Raw genomic sequence first — 24059 nt, 5'->3', positions numbered from 1 at the left:
TTCACTGTAATCAAAAATAAAAATGATTGATTTTCATCTGTGTTATGCTCTGTTATTTACAGCCAATAATTAAAAGGTGGAAATAAAACCATGGTGCCAGAGAGAATATTAAAGTCAGTGAGGCGGAGAATTATTTCCCAAGCTTCCACAGAATGCAATGAATTCTAAAAGGTCAGGTAGGAAGAATAAAAGCGATAGAAAAGCTAGTCTTGTATTAATTGCAGGTTTCTCGACTGAGAAGCATTGCACCAGAAAACTCCCGAAACAAATAGGCAGTTGGTATCTGTTGTTGTCCCTGGCAGTAAGGGATAGCGGAAGATACCACACATAATTAAAATAACTCCAGCAAACACATCCATTCGGGAAACACCCGAGTCCTGTTGATTCCTAATTGAGGGTGGCGAGGCTTTAGCCGTGGCTTTAATTAACGCTCATTAGTATTTCAAGCATATTGTTGTGCATGGCTTTAGTACTCAGTGAGGTGGAGGGGCCAGAGGTGTAGTGGGGAGATTGGAGAGCTTCAAAGCTCTTCCTAGCAGTCTCTCACTGTGGGGAAATTCTGTGCCCTGTGAAAGTTGACCAACGTTATTGCTCTCTTCTCATTGTCACTATGTAAATACTGTATATATGGATTGTATACAGTGTACTACTACTGTACATGTACAAATATACATACAGTGCATATATATTACGTGCATATATACTTTGTATAGCATGCATTCATAAAGAAAATACATACATTGTCTACTTTACATATTGAGAAATGAACATTTGAGTCATTCCGAGCCAACGTCCACACCAGAAAACTCCTGAAAATGTTTTGGGCGTATTATGGATTAGGCTAACAGTGCTGCAGCATTTTTTTGTAGGCTGTCAAGAGCTCTGTGAGATTTGCCATCAGCGCTCGTTCAGCTGGAGATTGGTGAACTCAGCCAGAGGTTAATGGACTTACTCAAGTTAGTCTGCCTGCCATGAGAGCCTCCTCCTTCTGATTGAATAAAAGAGGACCAGCTAGATGTCTCTGTCTCTGGTGTCTGGAATAAAACAGTTAACTGTAATGACGCAGTGTTGAACAATGGATAAAATAGGCCTACTGCTGCCTAACACACAGGCAAATGCTGTAACAAAACATTGGGCAGTAACAAAACAACCACACAGCAAAGTGTAATATATTGTGCCATGTCAACTAAGTGAATTAGAGTATGCAGGTGCTTGCTCTCCTTGTCGCTGAGTCTGGGGCCAGCTAGGGTAAATCTGGTATTTTATGGCCTCTCTGGTCACTGCAGCTCTCATACCAAAAGCTATTCTAATCAAATCAGACTAGACCCAAGAGGATGTGGCTGCTAGGTTTCAAGGTAGATAAGGTATAGAATATACTGTATACAATATGCAGTTATTGCATCTAAAATACTGTATAAAATATGCATTGTTATTTTATCATTGTAAAATATAGTTATGAATTATTGTATAGCCTACATCAAATCATAGCTGTGTGTTGGAGGCCACATTGAATACATTTATGAAGGCATTCTCATAATGCAAAGGTGGCATTGTAGGTGGCATTACTGAAGTTTATGTTTTAAGTTTTATGTACTGTAGTTAACTTGTGCAGGGTAGGATTGAGAGGACTGCAGTAGTACAGGGACATCAAACGTTCAGGCTGCTGCACAGACACTATGGAGGCTGTGTTGGAGAAGAAAAAAAAACTCTCTAAATGGTTAAATGAGTGAGAAATATGTCATTGTTGCAATAGTTTGTGAGTAGGCAACATATAATCATGTTAAATTGACATGTTGAATTTTGCCATATTAAATTATTTTATATTGCGCTAATATTCCTAATGTGGACAGTTTGTGTTACTACCTCACACTAGCCCAAAGGCCGACAGATGGTGATATTGAGTCGTTTCATCTTACCATCCAAAGGGAATGCATGCAGCCGGCTATACACTCGTATCCCCAATGGACCGGTTCGTACATAAAACATTCTCCATTCAGGCTGCAAAGCCTTAACTAGATTTAATGGCGAGAAGGCGGGAAAAAACAGGGAAAATATGAATACATTCTTTATGAAACCCCATTTTCCACCACCATGCTAGAGTAGCTAATGCGGGAGAGGCTATACGGACACCTGGTGCCCAAATTGCTGACGTATGTCACACAGCGAGAGTAGAGTGGAAACGAACGGATTCGGTTCAGTCAGTCAGTCGTCCTGATGAGCCCTTCCCAGCTAGCTAGTTTATAGATGTGTCTAGAAACTTCAGCGAGAATTAGACACTTGTCTGTCGAAGTTGGGACTTTTTGTCTCAAACATTTGCCCCCTGTTCTATTTATTTCAGTGTGATATCGATGAAAGTGATTAATCAAAAAGAGTGTATATATACTGAACAAAAATATAAACGCAACAATTTTAAAGATTTTACTGAATTACAGTTCATATAAGGAAGTCAGTCAATTGAAATAGATTAATTAGGCCCTATGGCACAGCCATGGGTGGGCCTGGGAGGGCATAGGCCTACCCACTTGGCAGCCAGGCCCACCTACTGGGGAGCCAGGTCCAGCCAATCAGAATGAGTTTTTCCTCACAAGAGGCCTTTATTACGGACAGAAATACACTATATATACAAAAATATGTGGACAACCCTTCAAATTGGTGGATTTGGCTATTTCAGCCACACCTGTTTCTGAAAGGTGTATAAAATCGAGCACACAGCCATGCAACCTCCATAGACAAACATTGGCAGTAGAATGGTCTTACTGAAGAGCTCAGTGACTTTCAACGTGGCACCGTCATAGGATGCCACCTTTCCAATAAGTCAGTTCGTCACATTTCTGCCCTGCTAGAGCTGCCCCGGTCAACTGTAAGTGCTGTTATTGTGAAGTGGAAACGTCTAAGACAACAACGGCTCAGCCGCGAAGTGGTAGGCCACACAAGCTCACAGAACGGGACCGCTGAAGCGCTTAGCGCATAAAAATGGTCTGTCCTACAGAGTTCCAAACTGCCTCTGGAAGCAACGTCAGCACAATAACTGTTTGTCGGGAACTTCATGAAATGGGTTTCCATGGCCGAGCAGCCGCACACAAGCCTAAGATCACCATGCGCAATGCCAAGCGTCGGCTGGAGTGGTGTAAAGCTCGCCGCCATTGGAATCTGGAGCAGTGGAAACGCGTTCTCTGGAGTGATGAATCACGCTTCACCATCTGGCAGTCCGACTAACGGATCGGGGTTTGGCGGATGCCAGGAGAACGCTACCTGCCCGAATGCTCAGTGCCAACTGTAAAGTTTGGTGGAGGAGAAATAATTGTCTGGGGCTGTTTTTCATGGTTCTGGCTAGGACCCTTACTTCCAGTGAAGGGAAATCTTAACGCTACAGCATACAATGACATTCTAGACGATTCTGTACTTCCAACTTTGTGGCAACAGTTTGGGAAAGGCCCTTTCCTGTTTCAGCATGACAATGCCCCTGTGCACAAAGCGAGGGCCATACAAAAATGGTTTGTTGAGATCGGTGTGGAACAACTTGACTGGCCTGCACAGAGCCCTGACCTCAACCCCATCAAACACCTTTGGGATGAATTGGAACGCAGACTGCGAGCCAGGCCTAGTCGCCCAACATCAGTGCCCAACCTCACTAATGCTCTTGTGGCTGAATGGAAGCAAGTCCCCGCAGCAATGTTCCAACATCTAGTGGAAAGCCTTCCCAGAAGAGTGGAGGCTGTTACAGCAGCAAAGGGGGGGGGGGACAAACTCCATATTAATGCCCATGATTTTTGGAATGAGATGTTTGATGAGCAGGTGTCCACATACTTTTGGTCATGTAGTGTACTCCTCAGCACCCCCCACCCCTCTCAGACGATCCCGCAGGTCAAGAAGCCGGATGTGGAGGTCCTGGGCTGGCATGGTTACACGTGGTCTGCGTACTGACAAATTCTCTAAAATGACGAGGCAGTTTATGGTAGAGAAATTAACATTCTAAAGATAAATAATCCACTTGTTAAGAGAGAAATCAGTTTTTAATAAAGCAATATATCACAAACTGTTGTTGGTTATTAATTTGGACACTTTAAAATTGTTTTTACATTGGGCTATTTATCAAAATGTATTGTCAACAGGAAGCAGCAACAGCATCATTTTCAACTTAAGTTTTAGGAATATAAATGTAACTTTCAACATTAATTTCCAATGGTATTGTACTTAATCAGGTAAAAACTGCTGAATGAGTCCAAAAACATGCTGTGTTTTATTTATTTAGATGATATACCAGAAATCACCAAAACGGGTTTGCCCTGCCTAGTAGTAGGCTTATAGGTATGGGATGTAATGCATTCCCTATCCAGGTCCAAAAGTCCCCACACCAGAGCACTACAACCACAGAGCTGAAATGGGTTTTCTCAGAGGTTGGAGCTGAGGGGCCTCATGTTAATTATTGATGGTGCTTACGTGCAGCTGTGAAGGGAAGCACTTGTGGTTGAAGCTCACAGAAAAGACAGGAGGGTGCTGGGGAAATAGAGTGGAGAGATGTGGCAAGGCAGTAGCATGAACAAAATCATCACCAACATCAAAAAGGGCAGATATACTACTGTGTAATGTCACGCAGAGGAACGATTAAGCTACTGTACTTCTCTATACAATGTTCATGGTGGTATGTCTCCATCCATGTAGGCTACAAAACCTCATCACACCGTGTGTGGGGGTTCGAGGTGGTTATTGGTTACCTTGCTCCATGTTACAGGTGCCAATGATCTTCTCTGCCTTCGCTTGGAGGTCAAATTAACACTGCAGATGTTGTAGTGCATAATATCAATAGCACCTTACATCGGTACCATCGTCCCCAGTAGTTCACTGCTCCTCCGTCTATAGCCCTCCTCCACTAGCGCACCACCCCTTCCCCGTTCTATCGCAGCCAATGAGATTCTAAACCCGACAGACTGAATAACCCATAAATGGTTGTAGGAAAAAGGGATGCTTGCATTAGCTGTTTCGTTTCAGTGAAGACTTACCCTTTTAGTTTTGTTTTATTTTTTGGTACCGTTTCTTTTCTCCGACGCTCTCGAAGACAAACGAAGAGATTTCCACCCACGGCTCGCCCTTGACACGCTGCACACACTGCAGGCTCACGTTCATCCACTCACACGCGCCTTCTCTATCCGATTGTCCTTGGGACCACGCGCGCCCAGCACTAGGACCGACTCCTTTAGCAACCGATTTTCTTTATCCACACGAAGACTAAATACTTGCTGCTCCCCTTTCGCTTTATCCTCCTCAACCTAAAACAAGAATGGTCATGGTGAGTAGGGAACAATTTGTTTAGCCTATGCTAAGGCGTCTGTTTTATAAGCTGTATCTATCTTATTATGTGTCTACATTTAATGAACTGCTTTGAGTCACCGTCATCATTGCACCTCTGCTGCAGTAGCCTAGCCAGGTGATACACTTCTGTATGGGGTTTGTGTTTGAATCCGTAGGGAGCCTATCCCAATTTTTGGGGCGGTTTGTTGTTTATATAGGTGTCGCTCCTGCAGGTGTGTGTGATATACAGTTTGACGTGAGTATAGAATAGAATACAACTTTATTGTCCATCCAGGATGGACATTTTTCTTTGGCATTACCTTATATTAAAACGATCACACACATACATTCTCACATCACACACATTTAAAAGTCAGACCATTATACTGCATACACTAAAAACATAGAGGACACTGATACATTCATTCACTCACAATGCACTGTTAAAATAGATAGCTATATGCATATCAGTAGTAGCCTGTGATAAGCCAAGGCTGGCTTAGTTATTAGTTAACAGCCTATGTGGGTGTTTATTTTTATTTTTATAACTGCAACTTAAAATTAGGCTATGTAACGTTTGTATTTTGAATTTGTTTTAGCAGTATCTAATGATATTTTTCATGAATTATAAATTACATACGATTTAACTGGATTCATATCTTTATTTGAATAACATACATGCAACAAATATGAGTACGTATGAATGTATACAACTAGCGTAATGTATATTTGCAGACTTAATCAAGCATGCAGTAATAGCTAATTTATATACATAGTGCTGTTCAGGCATCCTATTACCATAGTGCCTGAGGGTGCAATCACTCTTTGTGCTCACTCAAGCAAAGACCTTAGCAGCGATTGATTGCTTTGCTGGTACCAAAAAGCTTTTCTTTGCCAAGCGCTCCTTGCATCTCTGAGGCTACCAGAGTGAATGTGTTAACTTTGTGGAGGAGAGGGCTGGAAAGACAGGCGCAGGAGCCAGTGAGAATGCTGCAGCACACGCTTCCAGAGAGAGGGGAGCTCTGACCTCACAGATGAGGAGGAGACCGGGGAGGGCGCTGCAGCACAGAGCTCACGTTGAAGCCTTTTACATTCTCATCCAGCCTCTCTGGAAGAAGGGAATGCCTGCTTTCACAAGCCGCCTACTGTCTCACCACCACAGAGAGAGAAAGTAAGAGCGAGAGAGAGCGAGAGAGCGAGAGCTCCAAGTGAGGGGGAAATTTGCTCAGGCGCTTGGGAGAGAAAACGGCTGCCGGCTCACAAATGGAGTGGAATGGGTTTAAAATGGTAAGGAGGCTGCAGCCTGCCAGCCGCTTGTTGTGCCCTTGCATCCATCCTACAGTAGTAGCAGTAGCAAGATGCCTCACTTAGTGTGCCTTCCTTCCCTAACTGTTAATGGGGTGTTATTCATCCAGTTTTGGGAGAAGGCAATGGGTATAGTCATTGCTATGAAAGGAAAAGCATGGAGGCGAGGGGCAGGGGAGAGGTTTCGGGGATCAGTACCCATTTTACTACCATGAAGTGGTGTGTGAATCTCCTATCCTCCCTGTAGGTTTGCACAAGTCTTTAAAAACTATTCATGTTACCTGCGCACAGCAAACGTACAGTACATTATGTTTTATGTCTGATATTTTGCCTGCATGAAATCTGTATTCCATGTTGTTCATGGTAAATAGTAGATTGTACTTTTGTAGGTTTGGTATATTCATGTATCTATACAAAGTTTTATAGTGCATATTTTGGTAGGTTTTCTTTGTGTAATGTTTGACAGCCTACGGTTGTGAATTTTCATTTGTGAATGTGTAGTGTATCAGAGGGAGAGATAGTTATGTAGAAATAGATTGTGTGTGTTTGTGTGTGTCTGTAATGTGCATGCCTGCATCGGTGTACATTTTCCCTCACTTAGACAGGTTTTTAAAGAATCGCCTGTGCCTCCTCTGCTTCTGCCTCTGATGCTGCTGGTAGCGCTTGTCTGTGTTGCATGGTGGATGTTTGTGCATCCATTGTTGACAAGGGCTCAGAGTCACTTCCTCCCCGGGCTATCCCCCAGCTGGTGGGAGGCAGTGCCTGCCAGGGACTCAGTTTAACTCTGATCCATCCACAACAACATACAGCCAAGTGGCAGGGCTGACTAACCAAATCAACAAACACATATTTTTATATAAAACCTTTCTGCATTCACAAAGAGGCTGTTTTCCCTGACTTCTAAATTCCCATAGCCATATCAAACATTGTTTTACTGTATACTTTTAATAATAAGCTTCATAAAATGTTCAAATGGCATTATACTGCTTTTAAAATGGTGTCCCTGTCACAAAGGGAATTCGCCAGCTTCCATATTAGCATCTTGAATGTGGGAAGCATTATTCATTTTTCGAAGTGAATATTTGATCGTTTGTGTGTGGGCTTTTCTGTGCAATCAAAATGCTAATTGAAAAGAAAGCAATTCCCAACCATGGTGACAGCGATAGCACCCTGTCTCCCTGACTGCTCTCTGTAGCGTAGTGATGGAGGGGTTTGCCAGTAACTCAGTGCTAAAGGAGGGAGGCGGGGGCGTTAGGAGTGATAGAAGGAAGGAGAGAGAGAGGGGGAGATATCTAGTGTTTACGGTGTGGAACTGAGCGTGCTCCTCATCGAGCTGCACCCTGCTGTCTGTCAGTGGGGCTCAAGCACTGGGCAGTGTCACCACACTCAGCACCACACTTCTACTGCCCTCCAGCAGAGTTACAACACTCAGGGTGCAGTCTCTACTGTCCAGCACCAAGGTTACATATCAATGCTAATAAGTAGAGATACTCAGATGAATATAAAGTAGGGTTTTGTGAGCAGGTGGATGGTATGGCACAGACTGGTGTGGGTAGAGTTGAGGAGGGGGCTGCTGACCTCCAAGTGGGAGAAGTGGGGGTGAGTAAAGAGCTGTGGAGAGTGTGATCCAGAAGGTGGGAGAGTTTGCACTTGACGGTGCTAACACGCATGACAGTGGAGTGTCAACTGGGCTTTCAGATTCTCACAGTTCGACAGGGAGTGAGAGAGAGGGTAAAGAGACGAATAAGAATAATATTTTATAAGATCAGGTTGTGTTCTCTTTGCTTAGGCTACCATTGTTGTGAAGAGAAGTCATTCTAAAACTGACCTGTATTGCCTCAGTGATAGGATCTATAGGTGAGGAAAGGTCCTCTTGGAATAATACCATTTTTTATTTATACCTGAATCAAGTAACGGTGAAGGAGGTATACAGTGGGGAGAACAAGTATTTGATACACTGCCGATTTTGCAGGTTTTCCTACTTACAAAGCATGTAGAGGTCTGTAATTTTTATCATAGGTACACTTCAACTGTGAGAGACGGAATCTAAAACATAAATCCAGAAAATCACATTGTATGATTTTTAAGGAATGAATTTGCATTTTATTGCATGACATAAGTATTTGATCAACTACCAACCAGTAAGAATTCCGGCTCTCACAGACCTGTTAGTTTTTCTTTAAGAAGCCCTCCTGTTCTCCACTCATTACCTGTATTAACTGCACCTGTTTGAACTCGCTACCTGTATAAAAGACACCTGTCCACACACTCAATCAAACACACTCCAACCTCTCCACAATGGCCAAGACCAGAGAGCTGTGTAAGGACATCAGGGATAAAATTGTAGACCTGCACAAGGCTGGGATGGGCTACAGGACAATAGGCAAGCAGCTTGGTGAGAAGGCAACAACTGTTGGCGCAATTATTAGAAAATGGAAGAAGTTCAAGATGACGGTCAATCACCCTCGGTCTGGGGCTCCATGCAAGATCTCACCTCGTGGGGCATCAATGATCATGAGGAAGGTGAGGGATCAGCCCAGAACTACACGGCAGGACCTGGTCAATGACCTGAAGAGAGCTGGGACCACAGTCTCAAAGAAAACCATTAGTAACACACTACGCCGTCATGGATTAAAATACTGCAGCGCACGCAAGGTCCCCCTGCTCAAGCCAGCGCATGTCCAGGCCCGTCTGAAGTTTGCCAATGACCATCTGGATGATCCAGAGGAGGAATGGGAGAAGGTCATGTGGTCTGATGAGACAAAAATAGAGCTTTTTGGTCTAAACTCCACTCGCCGTGTTTGGAGGAAGAAGAAGGATGACTACAACCCCAAGAACACCATCCCAACCGTGAAGCATGGAGGTGGAAACATCATTCTTTGGGGATGCTTTTCTGCAAAGGGGACAGGACGACTGCACCGTATTGAGGGGAGGATGGATGGGGCCATGTATCGCGAGATCTTGGCCAACAACCACCTTCCCTCAGTAAGAGCATTGAAGATGGGTCGTGGCTGGGTCTTCCAGCATGACAACGACCCGAAACACACAGCCAGGGCAACTAAGGAGTGGCTCCGTAAGAAGCATCTCAAGGTCCTGGAGTGGCCTAGCCAGTCTCCAGACCTGAACCCAATAGAACATCTTTGGAGGGAGCTGAAAGTCCGTATTGCCCAGCGACAGCCCCGAAACCTGAAGGATCTGGAGAAGGTCTGTATGGAGGAGTGGGCCAAAATCCCTGCTGCAGTGTGTGCAAACCTGGTCAAGACCTACAGGAAACGTATGATCTCTGTAATTGCAAACAAAGGTTTCTGTACCAAATATTAAGTTCTGCTTTTCTGATGTATCAAATACTTATGTCATGCAATAAAATGCAAATAAATTACTTTAACATCATGCAATGTGATTTTCTGGATTTTTGTTTTAGATTCCGTCTCTCACAGTTGAAGTGTACCTATGATAAAAATTACAGACCTCTACATGTTTTGTAAGTAGGAAAAGTAAGTAGGAAAACCTGCAAAATCGGCAGTGTATCAAATACTTGTTCTCCCCACTGTAAGTATGGGTGTTAGAACAGTATTAAAGCTAGTAGAGGTTCTGCCAAACAACCGTGGTGGTGATTAAATTAGCTTGCTCCGCCTTAGAATCTGTGCTCTTGAGAGTAGTGCTCTTGAGAATAGTGTACTCAAATCAAACATGTAAAGGTAAAGTTCAGCTTGCTGAGTGCTGTTTCCATCAATCCAATCAGGTATGAAATATCATGCTTACATACTGTTGTTACATGTATAAAAATGTATTTGAAAGGATTACATGATAGTTACATTATAAACAGTAACATATTGGCTGCAATATAATACTGAATAGGAAAAAAACTGCTAAAACATTGTTTTTTGTCATGGCTGTCTATTAGTTAATGTATGTATTGTATCCTATGCTGTGCAGATGCAGTTGTTCATAGAGTTGAAGAGAAGTACAACTGACAAGTGTCCAGATGTAGATAGACGGTGCAAATGAGAGCCAGCTTAACTATTAGACAAATTAAGAGAGGATTGAGGTTGACTAAAATGGACAGTGGAATACTTTGCCATTACTCCACAGGGCAGTTTATTTCTACCCATCTGTAATCCGTACATGATATCGATACTCAGTACCATCCCTATCATAGAGGCATCTAACCATTAATTACAGCAATATAACTGACCACATGCCTCGCCCTTACATCTGAATCATACTATAGAACCGTTGAATAGCCAGATGTGGACAAATCACCCATAAACACCCTGCAGCTCTCCAATGTTTTGTGTGAGATGTGATCGTGTTGTTGCTGTTGACATGCTGGCGTGCCTCAGAGAGGACTTGGACGGAGTCTCCAGTCCCTGAGCAGCATGGGTAATTATTCACATGCAACTCCCAGCAGAAATGCCACATGGTCATGTAGGTGTCCTCTCAATCGTCTCATGCTATCTATCTATCTATCTCCTGCCTGCTTCCAGACAGGCATAGTCACTAACATGGGAGTATCTTAATCAAAGTGGCGATTGTTAGATAATTGCATGTTTTGATTATTTATCCCCTGAAGGGGATCTATAGTAATTCATTTGGATTGAGATTTAAATCAGGAGGATAAATCACATATAGTAGAACATTTGCTTTGTAAAGTAGATTCACATTAGAATTTCAAACGTATGCCATAAATGTCTCTCGTTTATAATTGATCGAAAAAGCTGTTTGTTTTATTGATAACACTATACATTTGAATGAATTGGAAAGCAGGGTACTTATGACACAGTTGAATCCCATAAGCATTAATAAGTGTCCCTTTAAATGTTTTGGTGGTATCAGTATTACTAATGTAAGCAAGGAAAACACTCATTTTCAACATACCTTAGCCTATACTCAGACAAAAACATTAGGGACTAATGAGCTAATGCCTATTTGAATAAGCCGCTATGAACCATTGTCTCAATTATATGGCTTCGTTATTAAATATTCCTTTTGTGTGAAGACTAAACATACATGAATATCAACAAAACGGTTTAGTTAAAAATGTAATAGGCTGCCACAGTGATATATTTTATTTATTTATATTCATTTCCCCTTTAGAAAGCATAGATGAAGGAATTCAGCTGTGAGGGGGAACTGGCTTCACAAATACAAGCCTAATTCCTTTGGCGGAAATTCAAAGTACCACAGACAGACAATAATCAGCTGCAAATTCTTAACGCAAACAACCCGGTAGCAAACACAGGGTCATGCTCTTGTTGTTTGTTGCTCTTGCTTTTCTGAGTAAACATACTAAAGGAAAATAAGGAAATAGATAGATATTAATATATCCTGTTCATTCAAAGATGGAAGTAGAATGCTGACTTCCATATTTCTACTGTTCTCTTTCTTCGTCTTCCTCTGTGTTCCGTGTGTTTTGGTATTCATACAGACTTGGATTTGAGTGGCAGTTACTCCTGAGACTGTGCACAAACCAAACCGCACACTCCTCTGATCTACATTTTGCATCCCAGGAAAAGGAGAAAAGAAAGCTGCAGCAGCAGGCTTGGTGTCGTTAGCAGTTGCTCCAGCTCGTTGTTCAACGTTGCCAAGTAAAGTGGCCTGTTACTGTGATGTTAAAGGACGTTTCAAGGTCATCCTTCCAACAGGGGCTTTTTTCACAGCCTGGAAGGCATCAAACATTTATATTTCTGTTGCCGGATGAATTATACATTTAACATGCAACATAACCACATGCAACAAAATGGCACTGTTGGTTGGATTATAAACACATTAGGTCTATCGCTTCTCTACATCTTTACACACAGTCTGCCCCATCAAATCATAGTACTGTAAATATAAGCAGGGGGAAACATTCTGTTCCTACTTGCTGTAGGTCAAGAGAAAGAAAGGGGAGGAGGATTAAGAATGAGATGGAGGAGGAAGGAAGTACATTTCCTAGTCAGATCTGCACACAGACCAGTAGCGGACAGGGCACCTACAGACAAGGGGTCAGGGTGGTGGACCTGACAGAAGCTTCCTCAATCCCTATTGAGAACATGAAAGCTTTACTGCCTAAAAGTATTCATGAATGAATAGGAATATGGTTCATACCTTTATTTTTCTATCGCTGTCAAAAGCTGAGGCAAGCATGAGGGCGATGAGCTTTAATCACTAGGTTGTTCCACCTTAAAAAGCACAAGAACAAGGATTTCGACACCCACCATCTCAGATTGTTCTAAAATCGTTTCTGTAGTTCATAACAGATACGATTAGCATTCCTGAAACATAATTTTATTGAAATATAATTTGATCTCTGAGAAATTAAAGTAATTAATTGCACCCAAATTAACAATTTTAATTTATAGGATTCAGACAATATTCAATAAATATAGTACCCAACATCCGATATGGACCAAACATCTTCCTACCAATGAGTAAGACATTAGGAATCCAAAAAATTTACCCCCCAATGCCAATCCCACCCCAACAACCAGTATACAATATATCATTTCTGTTTTAATATCTGAATCCTATAAATTAAAATGTCCAATTTGGGTGCAATCAATTACCTTAATTTCTCTGAGATAAAATAAAATGTTTCAGGAATGCCAATCATACCTGTTTCTAACTACAGATACAATTTTAGAACAATCTGAGATGGTGGGTGTCATGGCTAGCTTAAATGACATGGAACGATTCCACTGCCATTAGAGGTTTTGTCATCTGGGAAAGGGATTCATCCTGTAAATGCCTATACCAGGGTTTCCCAAACTCAGTCCTGGGGACCCCAAGGGGTGCAAGTTTTGGTTTTTGCCCTAGCACTACACAGCTGATTCGAAGAATCAAAGCTTGATGATTAGTTCATTATTTGAATCAGCTGTGTAGTGCTAGGGCCAAAAACCAAAACTTGCAAAAACCAAATTATGCACCCCTTGGGGTCCCCAGGACCGAGTTTGGAAAATGCTGGCCTATTCCCTTCATATCAACTGTAAAATGTTCTCCTCAAACTAGATGGAAATAGGAATTTTACTACAGATATCTATCAAGACAGATAAACATTTGAAGCAGTTAACAGAACCATCAAGTTGGGATCCAGAGAGATAGATGTGTGCAATCTTCTATCTTCCAAATACATGTCTCCCCGGCATGCTATTGATAAAAAACTCCATTCCAGAATTTTCCATGGAAATAGCCCTATATTTTCTGGCACATACTATATGAACATAGATAGTCTCCTGTGGGCATTTTCAATTACACTGTACCACGGCAGAAGGAGATTAATCTGCTATTTTGAATGCATGCCACATTTTCTGGTTTAGTTGATATGCTGGAGGGGTAATCTTAGCTGTGAGTATACATTTAGGCTTTTTGTCTTCTCACTGCAGCAGAAGCTAAATCTGAGTAGATTTGATAAATATTGAAATCTGTTTCCAATTTTCTAATGACCTAATATGCTCCAAGTTAGTATATTATATCACAACAATTTGAGGATTAGTTTCACAGATGCATAGTATGATTAGTACCATTACAATGAAATGTATTGCACATGGATAGGTAAAACAATGGATTCTAATACAGAACATAATGTACATTAAACTGTCATACAAGGACATTATATGTAATGAATCTGTCTCTCCTGCTCTTCTCAAAATAATGTATTAACTGTCTCCATCCAGGTGCTTGCTTTTCAGTATTTTCGATCATATTATTTACTTAAGATAGATGATGGAAGCTTGTTCTTTCATCTTGCAGCTATTTGATTATATGAGCTCCGGTTCAGATCCTAATCAATAACCAGATTAGCTCCTAGCAATGTACTGTATCATGGGCCTTGGAATGAAGCCCTGTGCAACGGCTGGTGTCTGTGTGATTTAGCTTCCTGTGTGAGCTGCAAGGCCCCTGACAGTCAGGGGAAGGCAGGCACACATTCTGGTCATTGGAGACACACAAGCAGGCAGCCTGAGAAGCAGCTGATGGGGCAGCAGAGATCAGAGGCAGTGATTAGATTAGGAGGAGCCTTGCTCTGCTCCGGCTGGGCCTCAGTGTGTGTGGGTTTGCGTGCAGGGAGCCTGGGACTCTTCCTTTCTCTCTCTGTCTTGCAGGCAGGCAGACAAGGCTTTGCCCTGCTGCAGCTTCTTTTCTGGTCTTTTACCTACAGGCTATTTGTACATCTATACCTGTTTTACCCGAGCAATTATGACTCATCCTAGCTTCAAATCAGCATTAATTAAAATTACAATCAGTGGATGGTGTTTAGGCATGTGCAAAGGTTTGATGAACTAGAATCCAAAGTACATTAGTTCATTCTAATTTGAACTAAAAAATGTAAATATTTAATTACAACTAGGCTGGGGTTTTTACATATAATGTATATTTTAGACCTTTACTAGCAAGGAGAGGAGCTTATTGTTGGTCAGGAACATCGATGCCTGAACAGGTGCAGTGATCCGACACCTGGTGCTGATGCAGTGGAACCATGCATGGCTTCTACACTGGCTAAAAACAACCTCAAGATGGTAGTGAGCTTTCGCTTAAAATAGGAAATAATACAAACCAAGGCTGCATTGTACTGTAGTCACCTTCATTCAGAAGTATCCCACTCGTGTAGATGAGGGTCCAATCATGTAATAGTGATAGAGTGGCGTGGGTGGGTGCGTGTGTAGTGAGGGGTGACAGTGTATTGGCCCTGTCGTTGGGAATCAGCCTTAGGACTGGGGTTAGCAGACATGGGTGATATAGACTGACAGAATGTCTCGCATTTTGCCTCTCTCGCTTTCGCTCTCACTCTCCCTCTCTAGCTCTCTCTCTCTCTAGCTCTCTCTCTAGAATATGTGTACTGGCTTAGTATCTGCTTTAGTTAAACTATATTTAATGAAATCACGTAATCTGTCATGAAGACTTAATAACCTATTAAGGGAACATTCATATCCCTCATGAGCAGTATGTTTAGACCACTGCACATGTAGTATTGATGTTCAGTCAGTGATGAGGCTGTGAGGCCCTCTGAGTGGACCACTGTGTTCAGAGTTCAGTCCCAGCAGTCCTTTTGCAGCCTGTGGATATCACAGCTCCCCACGCTGGCTCATGGACAGGACCTCCAGAGGCCCCTGGGCCCAGGTCTGGGTCCGAACATGCATGCCCAGGGTACGGCCAAGCTGCCAGGCAGGTGGACAGGAGTTCTCACACCACTGCAGGGGAGGGGAGGATAGCACAGGTCAGTGGAGCCACACAAATTGAAGTGTCATCTCAGAATCAAGATGCTAACCAATTTTCTGCTTCCATGCATTGGTGCAGAGTTGGGATTTAGCCAATGTACAAATGGCTCGAGTCCACCTAGGGTTTGGCTGTGGCAGGGGACTGCGGCCTGTAGGTCCCTATAGTCACTGTCCGTGGGCTGCTCATTCTCTAGGCTAAGGCAGTTTACAACTCCAATACCACGAAAACAATCAGGAAAAAGCGCACTGCAGAGATGCTAGATAAAATGTTGATTGAATTCAGGCCTAATTACAATTCAGTTGTGTAAGAAAAAGTTTCAGGCTCTCCCAACGTTTCCCTTCTAGTGGTTATTAAGTGGTATTTTGTTCACAATTTGAACTTTCCTGAAATTAGTCTGGCAGACATTTACTTGTGCTTTAGTGTTTGCTTTTTTAAAAGATAAGTTGTCTTTCCCATTACCATCAGAGCTGGGAAGAAGAAAAGGGTGATATAAGATGCTAGCAGAAAGCTTTAACAGCCAGTGAGTTAGAGTGAGAAGTCAATTTGATGCACATGGTGCTTTCAGAAGTGGAGAGTAACACAGACAGAGACGCAGCTGTCGGATCTGAGATTTAGCCCATGGTCAAAAAATGTCAGGCTATGACCTTCTAGAAAGCAGACCTTGGATGCACTCACTTCATATTTATTGTATAACCAGTGAATATTTTGTTTGTTTTGAGGATACATTCTGAGATTTATGTAAGTGGACAATGTAATAGGGAATTCATCAAACTGAAACAATGTAAGACTGATGTCTCCAAGGTAGTCTGAGATTAGACTAGATGTAGCTGTGATATTTAAAGAGCTTGACTCTGCTGCAGACATCTTCTGCAATTAATAGCCGGGCGTTGCCTTCTCATCTCCTGACCTTTGACCCTAGGAAGTGTGCGTAGATTACTCAGTGGAGAGGCCAAGAGAGGGTTCTGGGAAAGTTCTATCGATCCTATGGAACAGTGGACATCATAAGGGAAAAAAGTCAAGCAAAGTTAAATGAAAAATTGCTTACATACAGCACCAAAACATTTATTATTCTGAGTCACACAGAGAAGGGGAGAAAAAAATCAATTTGGCAAGTTAGATGCGAATCGATGTTGGTGGAGTCAGGCGGGTGCAGCACGAGGTGTTCCAGATTACTTTCCTGATTGATCTGACCCAGCTTCCATCTGACCTGCAGGATGTGGAGGAGCCAGGATGTGTGGAGAGTCAACGAAAAATAAAAAGATGTAAAAACAAAAATCTATAGCTTGGAGGGAACTTCACTGACCTGGAGTTAAGATACAAAAATTGTATAAATCCCTGTGTCTGAATCGCTTTGATAACTCAAGTTCCCTTTTACTCTGAAGCACTTTGAGGGAGTTGGGGCATGCTGGGGTTTAAATGGGTGAGTTTGTGACCTACCCTCTTCTTGAAATGAGCATTTTTAAATGGATCGAGGACACTGACCTTTCACTGTATTAGTGTACTTATTAGAGGACAGAATTACAGAATACTTTACTGTACTATGAACAATCAATAAGATTACATATTTAACAGATTGGATTTCATGTTTTATGATTAAATATGTTCACAAAATCTGAAAGGATCATTTTACTGAGTCAGTGTATAATAACCTGTTGGGGTCATCCTCTGTTACATTTACATTTTAGTCATTTAGCAGACGCTCTTATCCAGAGCGACTTACAGGAGCAATTAGGGTTAAGTGCCTTGCTCAAGGGCACATCGACAGATTTTTCACATAGTCGGCTCGGGGATTAGAACCAGCGACCTTTCGGTTACTGGCACTACGCTCTTAACCACTAAGCTACCTGCCGCCTGTTCTTGCAGATAGGAGAATGCTGGGATGTGGCGAGACATTGAAATCACAAACATAACATCCAACTGACCTCCATTTTGTGCCAGGCGCTATCAGTTAAATTATACTACTGCCGCATTCTGATCCACTGCAGTGTCTCCTCTCCGCATCCATCCCAGCAAAGTCACTGGAAATTGATGGTCTAAGCTTGTTTGGGCAGGGGAGGTCTGGCTGGCAGTAAAGCGTTGCTTTTACGGTGTCACCGTGGCAGAGGAGAGGCATCTGATCATGTGAGATTTGCTAGATGACGCAGGCTGCGGAGGGAGAAAATGTCCTCTCAGTGGTCAGTTATAACATTTTCTACATGACTGCCATACCCAGACACACACCGCTCACCTCAGGAGCGCAAGGAGATGGGGAACGCTTACAGGGCGTCAAATATTTGACACACTAGAGAGTATATTGATTATATAATATCTCTGTCTAATGTCTGTTGTGCACATCCAAAATGTATTCTCTGAATAATTGAAATTGTACCCATGAGCGATTGCTCATCTGTTTGTTTTTTAACGTAATTGCACTGTCCCTTTATTTGAGATGTTATCAGGAAGTGTGTGTGTGGTGTGTTCATACTGGAGAGAGGCAGACAGAGATGGAAAGAGGGAGAGAATCATTATTAGAGGCTGGTATTGATACACTTGGCTGCATATCTGTTAAGGTACTGGATATAAAACAGTAGAATGTAGATTTTAGCTACCATACGTCTTTATCGTATATCTAATACCCACTAAAATCTCTCAATATTTCAGCAAGTGTATGCTTGCTTGGAAATTGGATTTAGAATAGATATCTTTGTTTGCATAGAGTTAATATTGTAGCTAAAGTATGTAAATACAAAGGAACACAAACTACCCTTTTGCTGCAATACTACCCACAACCTCTCAGTAGAGTGGGTAGTACATCAGTTGCTAAAATGTCTTGGAAACCATAGCCAATGTTTAGTCCTACACCTGCTTGCTGCTTTTCACCACATGTCGGGACCTCATTTGAACATGCTGCATATTATGCTTGCTTCGGCAAAGCCATTCCTTTTTAGACTCGCCTATTTAAAGCTATCCATAGCAGATGGGGTGAAAAATGCTTTTAATGTTTCACCTTTGTTTAATATTTCTCTTTTCAGGTTAGCTTTCAAATGTTTAAATGAGATTAAAACTCAATGGAAAAAAGGATGTTGCCAGTTCTATATGCCCTCTCCTTTAAAATGGACGTTGGTCCACCATATTGGGTGACCTCTTATTTTCACTGGGTATCCAAGCCTTGGGGTCATATCTATTTAAGGCTGTCCAGCCCATGCTGGTTTCTATTGGATAAAAACAGCGGTCTGTGTCATACCTGTATTCCTGTGCATATGGTGGTTCAGGTTGACTCAAGCAGTGTGTTGTTTCATCTGAATCCCTGTGAATGGGAAAATCTAGATCAAAAATGTATATTACCATAAGTATTAATCCCCCAAAGATGAATGTGTAATACAGTGTGTTCTTTATATTCTAAAGCTGTAAGATGTTGTTATAACCTTCGGTCTTCACCTAAACTAAAACAGAGGTGGCGTCTGGTAAAGGAAAGGTACCCATAATTAATTGGCTCAATTTACATTCTCCAAATTATCAACCCAAACATCCTGACACACGCCGACCTGCCAGCAGACACAAGCTGCCCCTCCCTAACCCCCCTTCTCCCCCAGAGGATGAAGTGTCTCCTCCATCACCCGGCCCTGACTGGATACCTCCCATTGCATTCCTCTACCTTCTCATCCCTCTGTTTGAGAGAGTAAATTAAGCAGGAGGTCAGCCTCAAAGTCCTCTCCTCCTAAATTGGTTGTTTTAGCTACTGGCGTTACAGCTTCGGCTCTATATTCTGCAGAGGACGCTGCTGCCTGCAGCCCGTGGCTCATTTGAGGAGCTGTCTTTGTCAAGGGCCATGTTTACTCACCAGGAGTGAGAGGGATATCCACATCATTAATGCTACAGAGGTCACCATAGTTCCCAAGTCAGGTCTACCCCCTCTCCCCAAATAGACCACTTCATACTCAACACGAACATTACAGTAATTGTCCCTTATCTGAATTATACCCGTTTCCAAACAAAGTCTCAATGAGCAGTATTCCTATACAGAAACCAACCCCTACCTGGAAGGAAACCAAGCCACCTGTGTGTTTTAGTGTGACTGGTGACCGTAAGGCCTCTGTAGAAAAACAAGCATGTTAAATCTTGACCCTGAAACCTCCTAGGGATCGACAGAGACACAGTGGCGTCAGGCAGAACTCCCGCAGCTACAGGGCTGGGCAGAGAAGGGATTGCTGACACAGCCAAAGATGGTAAGGAGACAGCCACAAAAATTGCCTTTTACCCGACATTACCAATGGTGATGACAGTGCTGCTGAAGGAGCAGGGCTGTCTGTCTGCTAGGCCAGAGGGGAGGGGTCCTGATGCAGGCCGGCCGGGCAGGCACACTGATGCAGGCCGGCCGGGCAGGCACACTGCGCCAGCTACTTTCTCTGCCAACCTAATGTACTGTGTGCTGGAAGGATGCTGATTGATTTAGTGTGAATGTAAAAAAGAATGTTGAGTAAATATAGCTTTATATATATATAATATTAATATTTGAATCTTTACAATATTGGATGTAAAATTGTGATACTTTATCTATTCATCAACCTTAAAATGTACATGTTTTACGCTGTCCTATAAATATAAATGCTCTAAAATGTGCATCCAAATGTTTTTATGTAGGCTATATATTTCCCCTTCTGTAATTTTGTTCTTGCATCTGGTGTGTAATTTATTGAATAATGAAGACAGTATAGGTAATGGAAAATTGATGCATTTTGTCAAGTTGTGATGTACGGTATGAGAAAATATTCCAGACTGCAAATCACTTCTTACCTCGCTCCCAATGTGAGGTACTGTTTCGTAGTCACATAAATACAATCTTATTTCAAATCTAAATAATACACAACAAAATCCTCGATAATAAAAACCCATGACATTAAATCACCTGTAGATTAGTATTAACGATAGGTCTGGATGATCTGTTTTTGTCGACTCATTCATCTAAGGGGTGAACTTTAACCTCTTCTAATGGACCTCAATCCCCTTCGTCCTCCACACAGACACAGCCTCCAGAGACACTGCCTTACTCACGCCTTGCATGACTCACACACATTAGATTCATGAACCAATATTTATTTCATGAACCCACTAAGGTCTCCATTTAAGTCCAGAGGAAGCAGGTCCCTCCCACACACCATGCCCAGTGGCATTAATGGAGGCTGTAAATCCAGCATTGTGTTTCAGCCCGGTCAGGGGAAGCGAGCTGTAATCTGAAGCTAGTGTTACCTAGCTAGCGTTCTGTTGAATCAGTAGGCCCGGTGTCTGTCCTCAGGCTGACACTAGAGCTCCACTGAAGGCTTTGCCTGTGTGCTGTAGTGCCTCAACCAGGAACCCAGAGAGACCATGGAGATACTGCCTTTCTCAGCACACAGAGAGCAGAGATATCCAGCCACTGAGGCACAATGGACATCTGAGCACGGGTAGTGCCGTTGGCAGGGGGTAGAAATTATAATTGGTCGATCTGACTGACTGGTCTTGGGTAATTAAAGGTAGCCATTTTGTTTTTTTCTGCTGAAAACTCAAAGCACACATCCCATGGAGTTGAAAGTATTTTTGACAGAATGAAGCTCAGCAGGAAGTGTAAACAAATTTAATAAGGCCCCCCCAATCAACTTTGTTACTGCTAGGTACTTTATCCCTTCTTCCTTGCTGTCTCCATGGTCCCTCTTTGGTGGAGTGGTGGGGATACTGTCAAAAGCACAGTTTGCATGCAGAATAGATCATAAGCGCTTTTAAAGAGGCGGTTCTCTGTTTGTATTCTGCTGTGGGCTCCAGGCATTGTCTTGTGTGTTGTTCCATTGTAAAGTAGACTGTGTGTGTGTGGAATGAGAAGATGGAGGCTGAGACGATTCACATTCAAGTCTATTTATGATATACCCTCCTCCACTGTAGATATGTCTCAGTTTTGAAATAGGTTCGAGGATAGTGTTAGAAAACCAAAGGAGAAAACAATAGAGTTGAGGTCTACGTGACTGATAATGATTGTTCAGAATATTGTGATAAAATATTATCTATTTTAGTTTTTAGACCAGATTTCAACAACATCATTGCTATCCATACATTAACTTAGCTACAGTCAAATGGGGAATAAAAATGAGGTTTATAGTGTGTTAAACTTTTGCTAACCTTTCTAAATATACTGGTTTTGAATAGAGGGACAAACTTCAAAGTGCAGACTGAATGTATTTTTTTGTTATAAATAAATATGCCCAAACCTGTGCTAAGATCTTTCCTTTTCTCCTGCTCTATGATTTTGCACTTTTGATTCAAACAGCAGGAACATGTAATCTATTTTCCTCATCTTTTAGATCTTTATTTAAATGACACCAAATGAAATACAGTCAGTAATTTTAGAGGTGAGCTTTATAGTACTGTTAGTTCATTTTGGTTCTCGTCTGGAAGCGTTTACCTGTGTTTTTTTCCAAGGTTCTTTGTTAAAGGTGCAATATGCAGAAATCGCTCTTGCCATTTCCTGGTTGCTAAAATTCTAATAGTTCACTTAGGTTATGTGACCAAACAAGCATTGTATAGTGTAGATAATCATTGTACCATCCAAACCGCTGTGATTTTTTTTTTCAATAACCAAAAATATTGTATTTTCAGCTGTTTGAAGCTGGTGTACAAAATCTCAAGTAAAAGACGCAAAAAACGAAACGTAAGAACTGGAAGCATAGAAACATATCTACCGTTTCTTAGACTTAAGTTCAATGATAATGACAGATCTAGAACTCACATTTCTATGTCAATTTGGTCGGGTCGCCCAAAAAGTTACATATTGCAGCTTTAATGATTTTGTATAGTTTTTTCAAGTCCGACACTGACAGATTAAACTCAGTGACTACACAGCCACTCCCCAGTGTATCTGTCTGGTACAGACTTTCAGTAAAACACAGAAAAGTAATCAGTGCTCTGGCTGTTCTTCACACTGCCACATTTCCCTATGTCGTCTGCTTTAGTTTAAAGCCCATCAAGTTTACCTTTCAAAGAACCTTGTTTGGGGTGTTTTCACCCCCATGTGGGGCAGATGCTTCTAACAGCAGGCACCCTGAGGTTCCTATCCTGTCACCCTACATCTCAAAACACCTTCCATAAAACTCTTAGGCTCAGCTTCTCTGTGTAAGTGGATGATGGTAATCAACAGACTGTAACCGAGAATAAAATAATAAAATTAAACATGCACATTTTATGCTAATGGTTGAATGTATTTGGTGGCAGTCTTTGGATCTTGAAATAAGTGTTTGCTGGTAGATAAGCACATCAGACTGCCTTTCCTCAGTGCCTCCTCCCTCAAGGGCCAGCAAGCTCTACTTCAAACACTTGCTCTTAAAGCACACTGCAAAACCAGCCGCAAATGTTCCCTGTGACAGACAGCAGTGCCCCGCTGAATCGCTCACATTGTTACCCCTCTCTAACGGCACCAGCTATCAAAGCACAGAGAGGAACTCAAAAATATCCCTCATGTCTTTAACAGCTGTCTGCATGAATATGTAGCAGTTTAAGTTGCATGCGTACATATAGTGTTTACTTTATGGTCACGTACTGTGGGTCAAACTTTATCTTTCTTTTGTCTTTGAGTTTTGATGGCCTGGAATGTAGATTCAATGTTTACTGTGTTTATATAGGTCCAATAATGAATCCTGGTTCTCAGATTGAGAAGCCATACCTCCTACCTCCCCTTTGATTGTTCTTCTTCCCTGACCCTTCCCTCCCTCAGATAATCAGCAACATGGAGCCTCAGGTGACGAACGGCCCCAACGGCACCACAGCCAACGGGCCGTCCAGCCGCAGCTGCCCTTCACCCATGCAAACTGGAGGCCCCACCGACGACAGCAAGACCAACCTCATTGTCAACTACCTGCCCCAGAACATGACCCAGGAGGAGTTCCGCAGCCTGTTCGGCAGCATCGGAGAGATTGAGTCCTGCAAACTGGTCCGCGACAAGATCACAGGTACGATGAAACACAGGCCATGGGAAGAAAGGAAGTGGGCGGGGTGTGGTACAGGGTGGGATGGCATGGTGCCAGAGGCCTATGATCCCGGTCGGTACTCCAGCTGGTTACTGCAGAGCAGGAGGATGGGGCTTGGCCTAAAGCTGGCCGGTGAGCGGCAAAGTGACGGAGCCCAGTGCTACGTGGCACAGGGGTGTTTAAGCAGCACTTCCCAGCTAATCATGCCTCTAATCCCGGCCTAGTGGCTGTGTGGGTGGCATAGCAGATGGATGGGGGAGGCTGCTCTGAGATAATGCCAGATAATGGCTTTCATTTTAGATC

At 42.5% G+C, this 24059-nt stretch overlaps 1 protein-coding gene across 11 annotated transcripts in view; it reads left to right on the top strand.

Annotated features, from left to right (window-relative positions):
• Positions 1 to 24059, top strand: part of LOC121533411 (ELAV-like protein 4) — a 77560-nt gene that overhangs the window by 12027 nt on the left and 41474 nt on the right. For 6 of the 11 annotated variants that reach the window (XM_041839337.2, XM_041839338.2, XM_041839334.2 and 3 more), the window contains 2 exons: positions 19908 to 19994; positions 23504 to 23738. In XM_041839337.2, the coding sequence (XP_041695271.1) occupies positions 19908 to 19994; positions 23504 to 23738 (322 nt within the window). Of the gene's footprint in view, positions 1 to 4848; positions 5288 to 6285; positions 6577 to 19907; positions 19995 to 23503; positions 23739 to 24059 lie in introns of those variants that run through there. The other 5 variants (XM_041839341.2, XM_041839335.2, XM_041839340.2 and 2 more) reach the window with 4 other exon arrangements.

This window comes from Coregonus clupeaformis, chromosome 20 (assembly GCF_020615455.1).
Source record: "Coregonus clupeaformis isolate EN_2021a chromosome 20, ASM2061545v1, whole genome shotgun sequence".
In the NCBI taxonomy this organism is placed as follows: domain Eukaryota; kingdom Metazoa; phylum Chordata; class Actinopteri; order Salmoniformes; family Salmonidae; genus Coregonus; species Coregonus clupeaformis.
The sequence above is the reverse complement of the archived record's forward strand: the minus strand, read 5'-3'. Positions and strand labels throughout refer to the sequence as shown.